Raw genomic sequence first — 20985 nt, 5'->3', positions numbered from 1 at the left:
TTGGATATTTTCACTTGGCCAATACTGAAGGAAAAGAAAGCTACTTGGTACAACATTTTAAATAAAAATTGTGGGTGGTCTTTGAAAATGTATAGCTTTGTCCCACCTTCTGTTCACTGTGCTTTTCATGTGCTTTTGAAATATGATCAGCCAGCTTCCCAGACGCTTGCTGCTAGGGCCTCACATAGTCCAGATTAGCCTCAAACTCACTATGTAGCTGAGAATGACCTTGAATTGCCCAGATCATGCCTCTTTCTCTCAAGTGCTGGGATTACAGGTATGAGTGACCAAACTCAGTGTATGTGTGCTAGAGAGAGATTTAACCCAGGGTGTCCTGCATGCCAGACAAGCCCTCTACCAGCTGAGCTGTAGCCTCCGACCGTCGCCTGCTTTTGTTTGTTGATATCCCTCCACAGCCTTTCAATGCATTTCACTGTCTCAGATTGAGTTTGCCAACCAATCCAGACACATCATTTTTCATCCCGTGGCCCCTCCCTTTCTTTCTCCTTTCTCACTTCCTTTAGGTAGAGGGTAGTCTCACACATCCCACTTTCCCAAGGACAATTCAATTTTGCTCCTATTAAATCTGGTGACCCATCTGCAATACCCCTTTCTTTTCATTCTCAAAAGCGTCTTGATTTAGACCTTAAATTCTGTGATCGTTTTACTAATCCATCTTCTCTCAATCATGTTCATATTCTTTACACTTGTAGCATTTTTTTTTTTACTAGGGGCCTGGAACACAAAATTGAATGAGATTCCAATCCTCTGATCCCATACTCCAAATTCCTATTGAAATTGAAAAGACATATTCTAATAATAAACATTATTCCTGGAAACTAGAGAAAGGTGCCATTCTCGTACAATAAAACTCAAGGAATTTCTTTAAGATATATTGCAGGTGCAGATGGGTTGAGGGAAGGGTCTTCCTAGACAGGTGTTTCCTTGGCATTTATTTTAGTTTTTTTTTTCAGATGAAAAGCTACCCTGGGACCAGTGCAAGTCACCCATGAGCATGGAGTAGCTCAGAGTAAGTGGGACTGGGGGTAACGGGGGTAGTGGTCAGCTATCAGTTGGCTTTGGTGTGAGCCAAACACTGGGCAAAAGCTGTTCTCAGAGTGGAGCATTTGGGATAAGTGTCTGTTTGGGGGATGTCAACACAGAATCAGAGCACAGGGGCCTGAGTAGAAAGTGGGCACTCTCCTTCACATTTGCCCATCATAAGCAAAAACTTGAAGGTGGTAAGTTCAAGTGCTCTAATTCTGCTGACTTTAGCTCTGGATCTTTCTTTGTCTTTATAATCCACTGTAGCTTGAAGCTAGAAAAGCAAAATGTGCAGTATTTCCTTTAAATAATATAATATTTTTATTAATTCTTTTGTAAGAAATTCTTACAATATACTTTGATCATATTTACCTGCCACTTTTCTCCCTAACTCCTCCCAGATCCACCCCTTCCCAACTTTGTGTCCTCTTTTAACAATTGTATTACTATTATTGTTATTGCTATTTTGTTTTTTAAGACAGGGTTTCTCTGTGTAGCCCTGGCTGTCATGGAACTCACTCTGTAGACCAGGCTGGCCTCGAACTCACAGAGATCCACCTCCTGAGTCCTAGCTGGGACTAAAGGTGTGGGACACCACTGCCCAGCTTTATTATTATTTTTAATAGCCCATGAAACCAAATTTATGCTGCCCATATATTCATGGGCATGGGGCCTTCCATTCGAACCTATTTGACCCACAAGAGGCCACATCCTTAAAAACCTGACTCTGCCTTCACTAGAAATCATCAACTATCAATACTCAATCCATTGGGGCATGGGGGATTGTGACTCCCTCCCTCGCTCTGTGATAAACTGTCGATTGGCTTGATCTTGTGCAGGTCTTGTTTGGGCAACCACAGCTGCTGTGAGCTCATGATCTGTAATGAAAAAAGTCATTCAAAATACAAAAGAGGGAGAGAGAGAGAGAGAGAGAGAGAGAGAGAGAACTAGAAAACCCAAGTTAATCGTACTATTAAATAAACACACAATTTAGGAAACATTCTATGCCATATGTGAAAGTTTTGTTTACCTAAAGAAAATACAGAAGGGCTGAAGAGATGGCTCAGCAGTTAAGAGCACTGAGTGTTCTTGCAGAGGACCTTGATTCAGTTACTAGCAGCATACCTACATAGTGACTCACAACCATCTGTAACTCGTTCCATGGGGTCTTGTGCCCCCTTGTGGCCTCCTGGGACACCAGGCATGTGGGCACAGGCATATATATGCAGGCAGGCAAAGTACCCGTGCATATAAAAGACATTTGAAAAATGCATACACTTCGATTTTGCTATTGGCTTCTAGGACGTAGGTATGCATTTGTTTGTTTTTTGTTTACTTATTTAATTTCATGTGTACATGTGTTTGCCTGCATGACTTTATGTACACCATATGTGTGTAGGAGCAGGGGAGGAGGGAGGTCAGAAGAGGGGCTATCACTCCCTGGAACAGTAGTTACAGTTGGTTGCAAGTTGCCATGTGGGTGCTAAGAACTGAAGGCAGGGCCTCTGCCAGAGCAGTCAGTGCTCTGTACAGCTAAGCCAGCACTCCACTCTGGCTTCAAGGACTTTATCTTTTTGTTTTGTTTTTCTAGATATGGTTTCTCTGTGTAGCCCTGGCTGTCCTGGAACTCACTCTGTAGACCAGGCTGGCCTACAACTCAGAGATCCACCCACCTCTTTCTCCCAAGTGCTTGGATTTAAGACATGCATCCCTACACCCAGCCCAAGGTCTTTACCTTCAGGAAAGAATCATAGGTCTGTAGAAAAGTAAGACTACTGAGATGTTCCTCACAACATTGTTTATCATGGAGAATTAGAAACAAAGTAAATGTTCACTAACACATTGATTAGACTGTAGAAGTAACCGTCTTATTCAATAAGAAACACAGAGCCAATGCAGAGATGAAAGCCCAAGAGGTGTGTTTGTCTTTATATAGACTTTCTGTTCTGCCTTCTCATTGGTTGTAAACCCAACCACATGACCACCTCGTCACTGCCTGTCTATACAGACCTCCAGGTCTTCTATGGTTGGTATTGAGATTAAAGGTGTGTGTCTCCATGCTGGCTGTATCCTTGAACACACAGAGAACCGCCTAGCTCTACCTCCCAAGAGCTGGGATTAAAGGCATGCACCACCACCGCCCAGCTTCTGCTATGGCTTGCTATTAGCTCCGACCCCCAGGAAACTTTATTTATTAACATACAAATAAAATCACATTTCAGTAAAAATAAAATATCACCATATTAGACAGTTTGTGGAACCTATAACGAGATGGCATGGCAGAGCTAAATGTTATTGCAGAAAATATTTAATAGTCTTAGAAACTATGCTTTATTAAACAAGCCGAAAGTTTACAATTCAGTGTGTAACTTATGCTTCCATTCATAATTAGTGGAGTGATGTAGGAAAGACAGACTCAGGATGGGAGAGATGGCTCAGTGGTTAAGAGCACTGGCAGCCCTCCCAGGGGACCCAGGTTCAATCCTCAGCATCCACATGGCAGCTCACAGCTACCGGTAACTCCAGTTTCAGGGGACCCAGCATCCTCTGCGGGCTTCCCCAGGCACAGACACACACGCAGGCAAAAACACACACAAAATTTTTAAAAGAAAGACTGGGAGAAACGTGCTCAAATGTCAGTGGTAGTTATAAGTGGTTATTCGTTTGTTTTGCTACCTTCGTTTATGTATTTCTGCAGTGAACACTCGTTGCTTTTGCATCAAAAGTGTAGTAAAAGGGGAGTTTTGAAAACTTTAATTTGCAAATCCTATCCCTCAACTCCCACACTGCTGCCTGCCTCCAATCTCACTCTGCTTGGGGTTCAAGCCTTTCCCGTGTTCTCCGCAGCCTCATTTAACACGGATCTAGAAAGCGCTGTTGCTTCCGGGAGCTCATTTCTCAGGAGACTCAGCCTTGGGTAGCTTCAGGAGAGCTGCACCTAGTCCCCCGACCTCTGCAAGAGCCGCTAACTGACTGGCATTTGTCACCAACTTCCGGTCCCACAACCAAAGGGCCATCCAGAGCCCTCGCTGGTTCCTGCAATTCCCCAGGGATCTATCACCCTCATCCCTAGGCAACCATCAGGGGCCGCAGCGGTCCCCCGCTCCGGATCTGCTTGTGGCTTGCCTTCGGTGACTGGATTGTGCTGCAGCAAAAGCTGCGCGTTCCCTCCCTGGGAGACGCTACCACTTGGGCCTTCGGTCACCTGTGGGTACGGAACTGGCTCCCAAGCACTTTCCTGGATAGAATTCCATGTTTAAGACAGAGTCCACTGCGAGAACCCGCACCCAGACCAGGTCAAAGAGCGTGCAGGGGAGTAAGGCAGGCCCCACGAGGCTAGGGATGGGGTGGGGGCAACCCGGGGGCAGGAGACTCGGGGACTGTGCACTGAGCAAATACTCAACTCACACTCAGCATACACGTGCAGATGGGAGCGGGAGAGAAGCATTTATTAAACACCTAATACGTGCAGGATGCTTTCTGAGCTATTTGCTCCCTATAAAGCAAATGAAGCTCGGGGGAACTCACACCCCCATTTTGCTCTAAGAAGTTCAGACTCAGAGGAGTTAGATCACATGCTAGTTCCTAACTAGAGACGACAAAGCTCTTTTTTCCATCGTGTGGTCCCACGGTCTAGGGACGACCGACGGAAGCAATCGGCCTATTCCCCCCACCCCTCACCCCCCACGCCCCACCCCCGGGGTTTAGTCCTGAGCAGGAGGTGAGTTTTTCAGCCGGTAGTCCAGCGCCCCCTATGAGGCTTGGTGCGCATTGCCCTCAACACAGGTCCAGGAGTTTCTCCAGCCTGGGACCTTCCCAACTTAGTGAACTCCTCGCCTTGTCTAGGCTCCTTCAGATCAGCATAAATCGAATTGTGCTGCCTCTGCTGAGAGACTGGGTCCAAGCTGCCCAGACTAGGGAACGATTTGTCTTCTCAGTTATTTCTGAAGTTTATGCGAGTGCATCTTGAACCTAACTTCTCCGAAGGGGAGGACCCGGGTCGTGGAAGGTGCTGGGCCTTGGGCAGAATTTGGGAAGACTCCATCCACCCTCAGAGGTCCAGTTCACAGCTCGAAGTCACACATTTAGCTCAAGATCCTTTTCTTGATTTGCATTTCTACTACGGAGGTGTGTGGCGTGGGTGGAGGTGTCAGGGTGCGAGTGTGCGTTGAAAGGGGAGATCGCTGGTGCCAGCTGGATTGAAATTCGAACTGGTGTGATATTTGTAGCTGCCTCCCTAGACACACACACACACACACACACACACACACACACACACACACACACACACACACACACACACACACCCTTACCTGGAGAATGACTTGGGAAGGTAAGTGTATCATGGAGAAGAAAGTTGGATCAGGAAGCTAAGAGTGAGTTCTTTTTGGAGGGGAGGGCTAGTGGGTGCTTTCTGTCACCCCCTACGGGTTCAGAGGCAGGACTCCCCTGGGGGCAGACTCCCCGCACTGAGCACTGAGTGCGTGCCGTGCCCGGCGGACGCGCGTACCAAGTGTGTACGTGAGTATACGTGTGAAATGTGGCGGCGCCGGCCGTGGCGGAGTGTGCGTTCGGCAAAAATATGAATAATCAACACATCGCTCACACCTCCGCCGGGAGCGGGAAGGGAGCTGGGAGGTCCCGCGGGCTTTCCCCTGCCTGCTGGCGGCGGCGGGGGTTGGTGGGGGGTGGCGGTGGCGGGGGGGACCACCAGGAAAAAGGGGGGGTATTTCAGACTGACTCTTTGCTTATCTCAAATGAGCTGAGAAACTAGGAGGGGGGAAAAAGCACGTTGGGAGACTCACATTTAATTCCCCCCCCCCCCCAAGGCCTTCTACTGCCTATGCTGTTTGGAAATGGAAGACCAATGAGGGGTTTGTTTTCTGCTTATCAGCGGAGCTGTCACTGGCCATGCCCCAAGCTCCTTTTGCTCCTCTGCGACGTGGGGACACCCCCCCCGCCCCCCACACACACTGAAACAGTTGTTGTCAAGCTGAGTGGTGGAATGCGCGGGTAGTTGTGCCTGGCACCCCACAACTTCTTGGTAAACGTCCCGCCTTGGTGCGATTGCCCCTTCCTGATCCTGGAGCCCCGATAACAGTCGGGACAGTCTGCACGACCTTCGGTGCATAGGTTCTTGGAAGTGGCTGAAACCAAACCAGTTTATTCAAGCATGCGCCCGCCCGAGGGAGGGTCTTGTCTAGCCCAGACACCAGCTCCGGAGACGGTGGGTCCCAGCGTTGGAGTAGAAGCTGCCAGTCCACCTGTGTCCTGTCGCAGACCTTAGCCATTCCCGCGCTGCCCACGGGTCCAGCGCCGATGACATCAGGGTTCCAAACGCTGCTGTAGAGATTGCTGTTGCTGGCACTGCCCCTCTTTACCTTGCCGAACTTTGGCTAGACTCTGGCTCCCGGGCTTTTTGCAATCGCTCAGAATGAGTGAGTGGGAAGGAAGTGTATTTCTTAAGGGCGCTACCAAGGAGGTATGAGGGAAGTAGGGATGGGAGAGGGATATGAAGTTGAGGGGACAGTCTGGAGTTTCCACAAGTGTCAGGCTCTTTCAGTTCATTTTGGGTAAATACATGGCAGGGACCCAGTTGACTTGGGCACCACACCGGTGCACCTATAAAACTTTCTACACCGTATCCTCAGTATTTCTGTATGCGGTGCGGCTTGACTCTGCTTCGCCGCGTTAAAGAACAAAACAAAATCGAACCCTAGTCTGACCGAACTGTCCTTAAAGGAAATTTCTTGGTGTGTACGTGTGAGATAGTTATCATGAAGTCATAAATGGAGTGATTTCTTTGCTCTCCGATCTCTGTGGAATTTGTACTTACTACTTACGTACTGTACAAATATAGTTTCTGGAAGAAAAAAAAATGTTCAGCTTGCAATTTGGTGTGGGAATTAATGAAGTTAGTTTTGGAGTCCAGCCTGCAATTTGGTGTGAGAGTCAATGAAGTTTTAAAAAAAATCACTTACGAATTGTGGATTAAACACTCAGTAGGGCTCTGAGAAAGAGTAAAGTCATTTGTCGCTAGTTGGTCAAATAAATAAAAATTCCAGTTTAAGTAAAAAACAAAAACTGGCAAATGAAAAATGTTTGTCCAAAGACAGGCTATGGAGACCAAAGCTTTTTTTTTTTTTTTTTTTTTTTTTTTTTTTTTTTTTTTTGGTTTTTCGAGACAGGGTTTCTCTGTGTAGCTTTGCGCCTTTCCTGGAACTCACTTGGTAGCCCAGGCTGGCCTCGAACTCACAGAGATCCGCCTGGCTCTGCCTCCCGAGTGCTGGGATTAAAGGCGTGCGCCACCACCGCCCGGCGACCAAAGCTTTTTAATTTACACAGACCATGCTAGTTGTCTCGGTCCATCGAATTCGTCCAGGTCTGTGCTTTGGTCTGCGTAGATGCAGACACAGAAGTGTGTGTGTGTGTGTGTGTGTGTGTGTGTGTGTGTGTGTGTGTGTGTGAGGGAGGGAGGGAGGGAGAGAGAGAGAGAGAGAGAGAGAGAGAGAGAGAGAGAGAGAGAGAGAGAGAGAGAGAGAGAGAGAGATCGTGGGGTGAGGGGTGTATAATGATGCCTGATGGGCACACCTGAAACCTCTGACATAGAGAGGGCCCTGGCGCTCAGGATGCCAGGACTGGGCAGTACTGGACCCATCGGGCCTCAGAACCAATTCAGAGACTGAACACACTGTCTTAAGCTGCAGGGGAAATCCAAGCCTGGAGTCTGGTATTTTAGAAGGGTGAACAAAGGCCGTGACAGGGTATGAGCTGGAATGCCCAGACCACCTCCCCAGTTTGTGTGACTAGATGGTCGTGAGTAATAGCAATACCATGAGTTCTGGATTTTTCTCGAGGATGGAAAGAGACTAGCCAATCTTGGGCGGAGGAAGGCTTGGTACCTTGCGTGGTCGGGCTTCTGGGGCGGGCGGGGCGGGGCGGGGCGGGGGGCGAGGAGAAGAGTCGCAGCTCCTCCACCTGGGTCCCGGAGCAGCTCCATGCAGGGGTTTGTTTTGCAAGTTCCTAAAGGAGGGTTATTCTCAACTAGCCGGAGGCTAAGGTGGTGCGTAACCCTCTAGGCGCCAGGACTGCTGAGCGTTGCAGCCACAAGCACCGCTACTTCGGCGCGGGTGGTCAGTTTCTGCGGTCACCCGTCCCCAAGACCTCCACAAACATAATCAAAGCCAAGGCGGTTGGCAGAAAGGCGCCTGGCAGAAAGGCGCCCAGCTCGCAACTCAGGGCACAAGGCCGACTGCTCCTCTGCACTCGGCCTGGAACTCCATCTCCACCTAGGAGGAACTTCTGAATTCTGCTAGCCACCCCGGGGACCTCGAGGGGCCGGCACGCAGGTTGTCCCCAGTGACCAGAGGGGCCGCTGGAAAGGCTCCTTCAGCGCAGCCGACTAAGAGCTAGAAGTCCCACTGGCTCAAAGATCTAGAGGCAAAGTGCGGCCAGACCATCTCCCAGCAGGGCACCAACACCCTGACCTTGTCGCCGCGGAGGAGGGAGGTGGGGTGCCACCGACGAGGGTATGATTTGGAGAAGGCGGCCCGGAGCTGGGAGAAAGGAACAATTCTTTCGCTTCCTGAGGGGTATAATTTGGGTGGCAGCTGTTACTTGGTGAAAAAAAGAGGCGTCAGCGACCTTGGCTCTGCCCTTTAACCCTGAGCCTCTGCGGGCCCACGGTCCGGGCTAGGCCGGAGCCCATTGCCGCCCCGCAGCCCCTCGGGCTCTGGGCATCTTCCTCGAGCACTTTCGAGGTGTAGCTGATCAAAGTCTCCTTGGGGAGATTAAAACAAAAGCCATCCGTTTCACCCACACGTCAGAGGGCTCACTGTCTGGTGCACACTGTCCACCGAGGAACCTGAGGCCTTGACCAGCTGGGAACAGGGCCGGGACAAGAAAGAGAAGGGGAAGGAATTGCCTACATTCTGTAGATTTATTTAAAAAAACGAACAGGCCAGGTTCGAAGACTCTGGGTGATTTTCCTGGGGTCACGCAATTATCCGTAAAGTCTTCGTATAACAGAATTGTGGAGCTGAAAGCGCAGTAGTACATGTTAAGGCTACCAGTTTCTTCCCAACCTCCCTCTTCTTTTGTTGGACCACTGACTTATGTAACTCAGCCATTCCATTTTCTTACACTCAGCTGCACCACAAGCCACTCACCTCTCCTCCCTCTTAAGCCTCCCAGGAAGGCCAAGCTAGAGGCCTGGAGTTGGGGTACACCACGAACACGACTCCAGTCTCCTTTTCCCCAAAACACCACATCAGTATGTGAAAAGAGGACTCGCCCCCCTCGCCCCCCCCCTCGCCCCCCAGCCTTCAAGCCAGTCTCGGCAGTCAACCGAGAGCAGAGCCGGGGGGAGCACCATCCCGCCTGCGCAGTCTGCCGTCGCAGTTTGCCCCTGAGGTGAAGTGACGCGCACAGGTCCCTTTCTATGGCGAGTCGCCGTCTCTGAAAGAGCAAGCTTCCTTCCTGATCGTTTTCTTGAAAACGTGCACCCCAGGCACTGTGTCCTCTAGCGGCTAACTCTCGCAGTTCATCTGCGAGCGCTCACCTTACACCTAGGGGGTCCGGTCAGGACTGAGCTGACACTCAAACCTGAGCCCTGAGTGGGGAGGGAAGTCTCCCGAATGTAATGAGGCTGGGAGGCTCGGGTGCAGTCGCTCGAACCGCGGCGCAGCTGATTGTCTCCTGCACGGCAGATGGTCTTTGAGCACAGATTTGCATTCATTGTCTTCAAATCTGTTTTCGCGCTGGCGTTCTAGATTTCAACAGCAGATCTACGCGCAGATCAGAATACAAAAAGAGAAGCAAGAAAATAACACCCAGCCAGGAGGATTTTTTTTTTTAATAGGCACCTCGAGCCGTCTAGGGTTTCAGCTGTTTTGTGGAGCTGCCGCCGCTTCCCGGCCCCCAACGCTGGCGACCACAGCGCTCGGCGGACAAAGTTTCCCGGACTCCTTCGTAGCCGCCTCGTGTCTCCTCCGCAGGGTTCCCCGGGCTTCAGGGATTGGGGAGGGAGATACAAGGGAGGTTCTCCAAACTGCATCCCACAGTTCTCAGCCTGCCAAGCTGTCAGCAACCTCTCCCATCTGCAAAGGTGCGTGCTCTGGCCCTCCCGGGACTGTTTTCCTAAGCTCCCCCACCATTTTCCTCGGCATTATATTTATTTAAACTGCACTTGAGTCTCCCTCGTCCACACTTCGCTCTCGCCTTCCTTCATCTCTCCTCTCCTTTTAACACTTGTAGCCCTCACACGAAATGAGTCACCCTGGAACTCTATGAGACTTGGGAGACCGGCTCCGGAAGATGGATGCCCCGGGGCGGGGGAGTGTTTGCATACAGCACGAGTACAGGTGGTCACACTTTCTGCTTGCTGCCAAGCAGGCACACAAGGTCCAAACCCCGGGAATGAATCTGCTGGGTGCCCCCCCCCGCCCCCCCCCCCCCCCCCCCGCAGGCGACAAAACCCTGCATCTAGAGGCAAATCCGCTCAGGCTTCCTGCTCCCGCGATCAGACCGAGCCACCGTGTTCCTAACGCTCAGAGTCCGGCTACTCTGTTTCAGTGCAGGACTTGGAGGGCCCCCCTTCCCACGCAGGCCAAACACTCGGGGTTCTGGCCCAGACTCGGCGCCTGCAGCTTGCGGCAGTAGCCTTTCACCTCCCGGACTTCGGGCAACGCCGAGCTTGGCGAACGCCGCGGGAGGACGTCCGCCCCGGCTTGCCCAGAGCCGGCCAATCCCGGGCGTCCATGCAAATGAGGCTCCTTATCGGGCCTGGGCTCCGCCTCCCGCGGCCCCGGTTGTAGCAACCATTCATGGGGCCCGCGCGCCGCTGCAGCCCGGCTCCGCGGCGCTCTCAGCCACCGCCTCCTCCCGGCTCCGGGTCTTCCCCTTCCTCTTACAACTGATCCTGTTGGGGATTTTTTTTTTTTTTCTATATTGGAACGGTGGGGAGGAGCAGGGAGGGGGGACCAGGAGGAAGGGGAGCGATCAGGCAGCTATCTATCTCCTCCTGTTTTTCCCAGAACAGGTGATGCTTCTAAATTGTGACCACTTTCTGGAGAACGCTCTGCAACTGGAAGGATGCGGGCGACCTAGGGTGCTGGAAGCCCCGAGGCGGCAGATCTGAAGCCACCGAGGATAAAAACCCAAACTTTGACTGCATTGTGCGTGGAGGGAAGAGCTGGTTATTTCTTTCCAAGAGGGCCCCAAACTTCGTCACTTGCCCCCTTTCTCGGATTGCTTCGGAGAACACCGTTTGCTGGCAGCGTCGGAAAGCCCGGGCGGTGTTTGTCGTAAAGTCATTTTTAAGGCGACAGTAGAGGATCAGACTTTTTAAATGTTTGGGATTCAAGATACGCTAGGAAGAGGACCAGCTCTGAAAGAAAAGTCGCTGGGCGCCGAGATGGATTCGGTCAGGTCTTGGGTCCGGAATGTCGGCGTGGTGGACGCCAATGTCGCCGCTCAGAGGTAAGGAGGCTGGAGCCGTTGTGTCTCTGGTTGTGTCTGTCTCTCCGTGTGCCACTCTCCCCTTCTCCTTCTGTTTCTCTCTGTCCCCGTCTGTCCTTCCAGGCCGTGCGCATTGGGGCTCTCCCGGGGGCGGGCAGGTCGCTGCGGCCAAGGGGAATCCTCCGGCAGCCAACCCTGGAGTTTCTGAACTACCGAGGTCATAGGTGTTTCTCCTTCACTCCTTCGCACACAGCCCATTCTTTGGGGGGGAAAATATTTTGAGGCAGCATTAAAGCTCCATGCTTCAGCGTTTACTCATGGACTCCAGAGGAGCGGAGCGTGAGGACCCGAGCTAGCAGCAGCCAGCACAGCAGCGGAGCCGGCTGCCGGGTCACTGCGCGGTTTCTCCACGCCCGCCGCTTTTCCTCCAGCATCTTTCAGGATAGTTCCGAGACTCGGGGAGCCCAGCCGCCAGATGGTGGCGGCGGCGAGGGGATCCGGAAAGGCCTGAGCGACTGCAGGGGAAGGCAAAGCGGCCGGGAGCTCTGGGAAAGGGGACAGGCAAGCCGGTCCTGGGTCAGAGAGAGTGGGCCAGACGAACCGAGGCGGCCGAGAAATTAAAGAGGAAGGAGCGGAGCACAGGGGAAGTCGCGGGAGAGGAGGAAAAGGAGATCCGTCGCCCGAGCCGAAGGGAAGATCAGCCTCGGATTTTGCGGGTCCCTCAAGTTGATTTTGTTTCCGACTCTTCCACGTGTGTGGATGGTAAAGTCTTGTCCAGGGTTCCATCCCACGAAGACACTCTAGTCCCCCTTCTCACCATGGCTTCTGAATTGGGATTCGTGGCCTTCGTGTCCAGGTCTTCGAGAGGCAGCTCCCTTACTCTCTCCGAGAGCCTACGAACTTCTTCCCCGACTGCTGTCTCTCCCTCCGCTCTCCGCGCCAACCTCCTTAAATCTGGACTTCACACCGGGGAATGACCCCCTTTCCAGACAGGCCACATCTCCAGGTGTCCCGGCTAGAGCGAACTGGCTGCCACCCTTGAAGGAGCGGAAGCAAAGGCCGCGTGCCGGGTGACGGAAGCGGCGCCTGCGGTACCCGACTGCCACCCCTCCGGAGTCGGGATGCTCAGTTGTCTCTGAAGAAGCAGATGGTACTTAGCGGCGGCGGCTCTCAACAGCGGTCTGAGGACTCGCCCGCGGCGGCAAGCCGAGGGAACCAAGGCAGTTCGGCAGATCCGCACCGTGACCCATCTCCTAGCCAGGCTTAAGGACATCGTCCTTCCTCCTGTCTTCCCGTCTGAAATAAAATGCACTTTGTTAAAGTTTGAACAGGCAGTCAGAATTGGGGGTGGTGAGCTAGCAAAAAAAAAAAAAAAAAAAAAAAAGTACACCTTTCCAAAAAGTGTCCGTGCCCGTGCCCAACACAAGCATCCAGAAGACCTTAGGGCCACCAGGCTGCCCTTGACATCTGTCAGGTCGCCGGCGCCGCCAGATTTTCAGTTAAATGTGGGTGGCACTTACGCCGACAGGTATATAGGGAGGTCCTGTGTACGCGTTCGAGGCTCTGGAGGGCTCCGGGTCCAGCTTTACAGAGTCAGGGAAGTGGAGAAAACGCTTGAACGCCGATCACCTGTGTCTCTTAACGTTTTTGGCTTCTCCACGTGGAGCAGCTCTGGGGGGTGGGGGCGAAGGTCCTCAAGTAGCGAGTGTTCGATCCTGGCCCGCTTTCTCCAGCGATGACTGTGGGGATTTTGCAGTGATGCTGTCCTGGAAGAAAATTTCGGTAGAGTAAGCCAAACCGTGGGTGAGGCCCTGAGGACCAAGATTTGGGCTCCAGGCTTCCCATCTTTTCGGCTGTGTCACAGGTCTGGGAACTCATTAGACAGGAATTAAAGGGGTCACTTGCTCAGATGCCAAAGAATCTCATCCCCCCACCTAAAGCTGTGTCACAGCTTTGGGGACTGGCAGTAGGCTGAAGGAAAGATGCGGCAGGCAGGCGTCTGCGGTTTAGAAGCGCTTCTCGGGACTTGAGCTGGCAGTCCTTGGTCTTTCGCTTCCACTAAAGGCCCGACAGCGAGACTTAGCCGCCTGGTGACGGGATTCTGGCCGGCTGTACAACTAACTGGAGGATGGAAGCAGGTTGCCTATTGCAACTCCTCTAAGGGAGCGCGCTTCTTAATCGGAGGGACGTGGAAAAGGACGTGAAGGTTTCAGGTCTTGGGGCCTGGGTTGTAGACCTCTTTGCCCCTCTGCCACGCGGTTTGGGCACGTTAGTAACCGCCTAACGCTCTGTCTTTCTCTCTTTCCCTGTTATCCTGTCTCCCTCCCATCTCTTCCCTTGCAGCGGAGTGGCCCTGTCCCGGGCCCACTTTGAAAAGCAACCTCCCTCTAACTTGAGGAAATCCAACTTCTTTCATTTTGTCCTGGCGCTCTACGACAGGCAGGGACAGCCGGTGGAGATCGAGCGCACGGCTTTCGTGGACTTTGTGGAGAACGACAAAGTAAGCGGACCCTTGGCGCCCCCCACTCCCCGGCCTAATAACTCCCTCCTTGCAAAGCACTAAGGATTCCATCTGTCACTTGCGACACTTTCCCGCTCGCATCATCAGGGATGATAAATTGAGGCTTCTCACCCTCAGCCCCTAACTCAGCAGATTCCCCCCACCAACCTCCGCTGGTCCCTACTCCGAATCTGGCGCTTTGCGGCAGTGCCGGGCGCCTAACCTTGGGGTCAGTAGGAGCGCGACAGGCCACCGACTGACCTCGGAGAAAAAGTTCTTTAGACGGTTGTTTAAAAAAGTATAACCAATTCTGCCGCTGTCAGTCTCCAGGTTATTTATTTATTTATTTTATTATTTTCGCCTTGCAGCGGCGACAAGGGCCAGGGGTGCAGGTTTGTCAATTCAGTATTTTGTGGCAACTCCGGCCAGCCTTCCCAGGCTCCATTTCTTTCTCGAAACACTTTACTACCCGAGCAACGGAGTGCCTCCTTTGAACTCAAACCCTGATTTGAGGGCTGGATCTGGTCTGAAATGAAGGCTTGTTTACCTAAACCAATAGATGCCCAACAGCTGTGACTGGGCTCCAGCCTCCTCCACTGTGCAAAGGGAACCCTGGGGTAGCTAGTTGCCTGTGTCCCTGAGCCCTGGGCCTGGTCATTTCTGTTTTGCAGAACTAATGTTGCCCTTCTAAAAGACAGGCGGGCTCACTTTTTTTTTTTTCCTCCAGAGAGAAGCCCAGGGGCTTGCTAAGGACAGAAGGATTGGGTGGGGACTGTTTAAAGAGAGCGTTGGTGTGGGTGTCTGGTCATCACGGCCGGAGGCAGGGGTGCACTTATGAGGACATTTTTTAAGAGGGAGAGGCCAGGGCTGGTGAAGGTCAAGTGGCTGCAATCCTTGACAAATTTCCCAAGGTGGCCAATGGCGGCGGGAGCCGCTCCTTGCCCTTTGACCCGGGGCTGGACACCGGTTGTTCAAGGCCTGCTTCTCTCATTTGGGAGGGTGGGGGGGAGGGTGTACCAAAAAGTACAAGAATGAAGGGTTTCTGTATTTTTAGGAGCAAGGCAATGAGAAGACCAACAACGGTACCCATTACAAGTTACAGCTCCTGTACAGCAACGGTAAGTGGCTTCCTCACCAGGCACTCAGTCAACAAGCAGCCAGGTGGTAGCGGGCATCTACCGTCTACTGTACCTGGGGAGATAGTAGACTAGTGAGGGCAGGGCTTGGGTGGGGATGGCGATTGAGCGCTGTCCTCCTCCAGGTCAGCTCCATCAAGGAGTCTGTGGCCTGATGGACTGACTTGCGGGATCAGACTCCAGGGCTGGGAAGGGGTTGGGGTGGGAGAGCGCTCCTGATACTCTTGCCCACACACCACCGCCTCTCTCCTTCCCTGCAGGAGTCCGCACAGAACAGGACCTCTATGTCAGGCTCATCGACTCAGTCACTAAGCAGGTGAGCCCTGGAGGCAGGTTGCCTTTGGTTCCCTGCTCCCTGCGTGGGTAGTCTGTGACTTTCTGCCTCTAAGCATGATTTACAGTGTCGGATTCACACTTCCCTTCACCTCAAGTCCACACTGGGAAACAAAACAAAACAAAATAAAAACAGAAACTACCCCCCCCCCCCCCCCCCATTGCTCTGTTTTCAATGCTATGGGAGAATGCTGGGGATTGGGGGGGGGGTAGTAAATAAAGGGCTGGAGACAGCAAACGATTATTGAAGGTTCAGTTTACTGGGGTATTCCTCTTTGCTAAGAACAAACTTCTATGTTAACCAGGCGACAGCTCTGCTGGAGGGGGTGGGAGTGTCTCCTAACTGGCAGTGAGTGGGAACCGATTTTTGCACTTGTTCTAAAGTCTTTTCTTTGCCTCCACCTTGTCCATATCTTCCTTTCCGACAGCCCATAGCCTATGAGGGACAGAATAAGAATCCAGAAATGTGCAGAGTTCTGTTGACGCATGAGGTGATGTGCAGGTAAGAGCTGCCTTCTCCCCGAGCTTGGCTGGAAAGCTGGGAGCTCCTGGGGCTGCTTTACCAAAGGCACCTGGTTGATTTGTCCCTGGCTGGACCCATCTTAAAGAATGCTCCTTGTCTTTAAGGCTGTTCTTTTGGAGCATAGCCCTTTGGACTGGGAAAGGTATTCCAGAAGATGGATTCCATTCCCCTGGCTTCCCAGAGTTTCTTCCTCGAGGTGGGAAATCTCAGCTGCTGCCTAGGCATCAGGCCTGGCTCAGGGTTGAATTTGGGATGAAGGCTTCCCCCAGACTCTGCTTGCTCAGGGTAGATTTCCAAGAGTGCCACTTGTGGAGTTAGTCGCTGAGCCCTAAACCCTGGCGTGATTCAGTCAAGGCAAGACACCACCAGAGGGCTGAGAGGCCAGGTCCTAAGTCCTTCCTGGAGATGCCTGGGCTTTTTATCCCCTGCTGGTAAAGTCGCTTCTCCCATGATTGCGAGATTTCACATCAGTGCTATTTCTTCTGTCAAAAAGAAATCATAGGGCAGAAAAATCATTTGAGTGGGGTCACCAGTGGGTGCAAAGATAGCGATAAGCCTATTCTTGGGACATCTGAGGTCCCAGGAAAGATAGAGTCAGAGGATCACACTGTGAAAAGTACAGTCTACTGGAGTTCTTGGCTTTCCTGCCTGCCCTCAGGACCCAATGCATTCTATTTTGAGCTCTACATATTGCCCTCTTTCTCCTACTTACACAGAAGAAAATTGGTGGTGATGGGGGTGGTGGGGAATTCATCCTTACATTCTATCTTTCAAATAATGTTTTTGGAGTGCTCAGTGCATGCTGTCTAGTGGTCAGGGCATTAATGAGCCTACCATAAACGGGAAAGGACATACAAAGGAGACTCTGGGAAGAAGTCCTTTTGGTACAGAATTTAAAGGCTGTTTTGTGCACACATCTCCCTCTTTCCAAAGCCTGACTGGAGGGCAAGAGCTTCTGTTCTTCCCCCAGCTCTGCTCTCAATTCGGTGACTGTCGTTCCGTTCCTGGTTCCTGACTTTGGTGGATAATTGCAGGCCATCTGATTTAGTAGGGACTGCTCCTTAGGAAGCTCTCTAAAGCCCTCCCTGCCCCCTTAATCCAGCCAGTTAGAAATCATAACAATCAGACATGCTTGTTTAGGTTGTGGCTAAGTATTAGAAAAGCAAATTCACCAAGAGGCAAAGTTGAGGCCTGGCCATGGCCTCAACAGAAGGGCAATGAAGTGCCACAGCCTGGTCAATGGGGAGATACTTCATTACTTCAGAGCTCTTGACAGGTCTGGTCAGAAGGAAAACACTGTCCCTCCACAACATACGTGCCTGTAATCCCTAGACTACACAGTCACAGTGCTTTGATTTGGTTGACTAGTCAAAAGGAGGTCTCTTCTTGCTCTGTGCTTCTAAGTATCATTGTTTGGAGAGACAATCCTAAAAGAATAGAAAGGCCCCAAGTAGCCCATTGTCTAATGAATTCTCCTTATCACTTTAAATAATAGTCACACACCCCATGCAGCCATATAGTTAAGGATGACATTTTTATTTTTTTCAGCCTAATCAAATCCTCCTCATTTTATGCTGTTTAAATAGCAGCATCAATTTTTAAAGCCTCTAGTTTAGTCTGCATTAGTAACACAATATAAAAATTTAATGTACTGTAACTTCTCTGCAGTGGAGAGTAGGGAAGAAAGACACTCTGACTTTCTTTCCAAACTAGATTTTCAAACAAATATTAATTATGGGTGAATAAACAATCTGTTGGATGGGTTACTGTTTGCAGTGTGTGTGTGGTGTGTATGTGGTGTGTCTGTGTGTGTGTGGTGTGTGCGTGTGATGTGTGTGTGGTGTGTCTATGTGTGTGTGGTATGTGTGTGTGATGTGTGTGTGGTGTGTCTGTGTGTGTGTGGTGTGTGTGTGGTGTGTGTGTGTCTGTGTGTGTGATGTGTGTGGTGTGTGTGTATGCGTGTGTGTGATGTGTGTGTGGTGTGTGTGTGTGTGTGGTGTGTGTGTGTGTGGTGTGTGTGTATGTGTGTGTGATGTGTGTGTGGTGTGTGTGTGATGTGTGTGTGGTGTGTGTGTCTGTGTGTGTGGTGTGTGTGTTATGTGTGTGTGTAGTGTGTGTGTGGTGTGTGTGTGTTATGTGTGTGTGTAGTGTGTGTGTGTCTGTGTGTGTGGTGTGTGTGTGTGTCTGTGTGTGTGATGTGTGTGTGGTGTGTGTGTGTGTGTGGTGTGTGTGTATGTGTGTGTGATGTGTGTGTGGTGTGTGTGTGATGTGTGTGTGGTGTGTGTGTCTGTGTGTGTGGTGTGTGTGTGATGTGTGTGTGATGTGTGTGTGTGTCTGTGTGTGATGTGTGTGTGGTGTGTGTGTGTGGTGTGTGTGTATGTGTGTGTGATGTGTGTGTGGTGTGTGTGTGTGATGTGTGTGTGTGTGGTGTGTGTGTGAGTGTGATGTGTGGTGTGTGTGTGTGTTCTGTGTGTGTGTGTGTGTGTGTGTGTGTGTGTGTGTGTGTGTGTGTGGTGTGTGTTGGGAGATGAGCGATAGGTGAGTCCATAGATAGGCACAGGGGAGCTTCTCACTAGTCAAAGGGACTGATTCTCCTGGAAGGGACCCATTCCTTGTTCATTTGAACAGTCAGTTACAGCTGTCAGTGACAGGGCATGAATGGGGTGCCCAGCTCTTCAGTGACTAATTAGTACACATACTTTTATTGCATGGTCTTGCCTGGCATACCTGGGTACTTCCGGGAATGGTTTGCTATTCTGTATTCATTGGTAAAAGGTTCATTAACTAACTGGTCTTTGGCTTTGGTGGTAGTGGTGATGGTGTTTGTGTGTGTGTGCGGCATGCATGTGTGCATGCGTGTGTGTGTGTGTGTGTGTGTGTGTGTGTGTGTGTGTGTGCGTGTGCGTGTGTGTGTGTGTGTGTGTGTGTGTGTGTGTGTGTGTGTGATAAAACAAAGGGACAAAATTCATCTCTTTAGGAATAACTTTTTCTCTCCTCCCCAGTGGTCTCTGCTCTTCCCTGCCTTAGTTCATTTTGCCAATTATTAGCAAGGAGATATCTAGGTGTTATGTTGCTGCCAGCCACCCCTGTGCCCTCAATGCTCAGAGGGTTAAAAGATATTATAATTTGAACAGAAGTCGTCTCGAGGCCTACAGCTGGCTAATAACAGAGTTGTATTGAGCGTGAGCAAACCCCACAGCTGTGACTTTTCGCCACAAGGCGCAGGCTAGACAGGGCCCTAATCAGATGGGCCAGCCGGGCAGTGGGGCCAGTGTCTTTATCGGCCAGATGGCGTGAATTTGGACACTTTTGTTATGCAATTGCAGGGAGGAGTTGGGGAGAAGAAAACAAAACAAAAGCCACCATGCTGTGAGCTTATTTGAGTTTGAAATTAGAGACAGATTTTTTGAAAGTTGAGGGTTGAATTTTAAAAACGAGTTTGCAAAGGAAAAAGGACACATTAGCTGATCTTGGGCTGGAGTTTGGCTGACTAGACACCCTCTGACTGAGACCAGGGCACTTTTTTTTCTTCCCCAGCCATCTTTTCATCTTTCTTTCTTTTTTTCATTTTCCTCCTTTCCTGAAAAAAAAAATTCAGGTAAGATTCAGGACTGTGATAAAAATTTTCTCAGCCCCAACCTCTCAGCCCCAGCTCGTCTTACTTTTTCTTTTTCCTCCTTCAAAGATTTCATGGGAAGGGGAGAGGCCTGTGAGCAACTTGAGAGTGTTTTGAGCAGAAGGCACCCCAAATAAATTGAAGACTAAACTAAACCAGGGACAGAGAGACAGCTTTCACTTTCACACATCAAGAAAAAAGAAACACGCCCCCTAACCCCAGCCCTTAGGGAAGCTTTAACCTATTGAAGTTCAGTCTTATCTTTAGTTACCTATTTATTAATTTATCTTTTTCATATTTTATAGTCATTGTTAGTTCAAAACAAAACATAAACATCTCTTCTCCGGAACTTCAGACTGAGAGACCTGCCCCTAAGAGCCTTTGTACTAAAATGGGTGAACCTGAAGCCGGTCATTCAGGCCTTGTCTAGAGAGGAAAGAAAACCAGATCATGTCACCTGAGTGATTCGGGACCCAGTTCCTGAGTGTCAGCTACCCACAGTGTTGGTGAACTGTGGTTCTATGTGTCCTGGGTTCATTGCTTGATCCTTGATCCTTGATTGTCAGGCACTCTAAGACTGACAAAAGCTTAAGAATCAAACACAATTAGAACATATTAATGATAACTTTTTTTAAAAAGACGCACACACACACACACACACACACACACACACACACACACACACACTGGAAAAGGAATTTATTTTGACTGAAAGCCCCAGAGAAATTTTAAGGAACATTCAAATGGGGCAATACAACCACTTGTTATTATGTTTATATTTTTACTATTGAAGTTCAGTAGCCCAGTGAATGTCTGTATCTTTTCTCTGCTATGTGTTAACATTAAGAGGTGCTATTCCTGTTAGAAATAAAGGATTAGCTCTCCAGTTTCTCTGCATTTTTCTCTGTAGACCATTTCCTCCCCTCCATGGCTCCCTCATAGTGTACCACCTTGGCACAAAGCTTACTTTTTTGGGGGAGGGGCAATTTTTTTTCTTTTACTACAGCGGAAATCCCTGTGGAAAGCAGCTGAATTCGGCTGAGCAATTTTGCAAACTTACAGGCCTCTTCAGAATCATTCCCCCCAAAACTAAACAGATCGGCACATTCTGAGGGCATATGTGATTGTAATTAAATTGTACCGGTGCTGCACACATATTTGGGGCAAGCTGGTGATGTTAGGAGAGTCTAGCTTTGGAGGTTTTTAGGTAGGTAATATATGTGGGGCTTTTGAAACAGTGGAGCTGTACAAAGTTGTTTTGCCTGACCAGCTAATGTTAACACATTGGCAGAAAGAATACTCCAGCTATGGAAAAGGTGGGAGCCAGAAACAGGGTGGGTAGGGAGTTGTGGGGGACACAAGGGCTTTGGTAGGC

General features: G+C 50.5%; 1 protein-coding gene across 1 annotated transcript in view; it reads left to right on the top strand.

Moving 5' to 3' along the window:
* The first annotated feature begins 11037 nt into the window (after window positions 1-11037).
* Ebf2 (EBF transcription factor 2) overlaps window positions 11038-20985 on the top strand; it is a 200961-nt gene continuing 191013 nt past the window's right edge. The window contains exons 1-5 of the mRNA XM_052732870.1: window positions 11038-11523; window positions 13846-14002; window positions 15057-15120; window positions 15399-15454; window positions 15900-15973. Of these exons, the coding sequence (XP_052588830.1) occupies window positions 11393-11523; window positions 13846-14002; window positions 15057-15120; window positions 15399-15454; window positions 15900-15973 (482 nt within the window). The 5' untranslated portion in view covers window positions 11038-11392. The remainder of the gene's footprint in view (window positions 11524-13845; window positions 14003-15056; window positions 15121-15398; window positions 15455-15899; window positions 15974-20985) is intronic.

This window comes from Peromyscus californicus, unplaced genomic scaffold, assembly GCF_007827085.1.
Source record: "Peromyscus californicus insignis strain IS unplaced genomic scaffold, ASM782708v3 Scaffold_12__1_contigs__length_115047231, whole genome shotgun sequence".
Lineage (NCBI taxonomy): Eukaryota > Metazoa > Chordata > Mammalia > Rodentia > Cricetidae > Peromyscus > Peromyscus californicus.
Note: the sequence above shows the minus strand (reverse complement) of the source record. Positions and strands in the feature narration are given on the sequence as shown.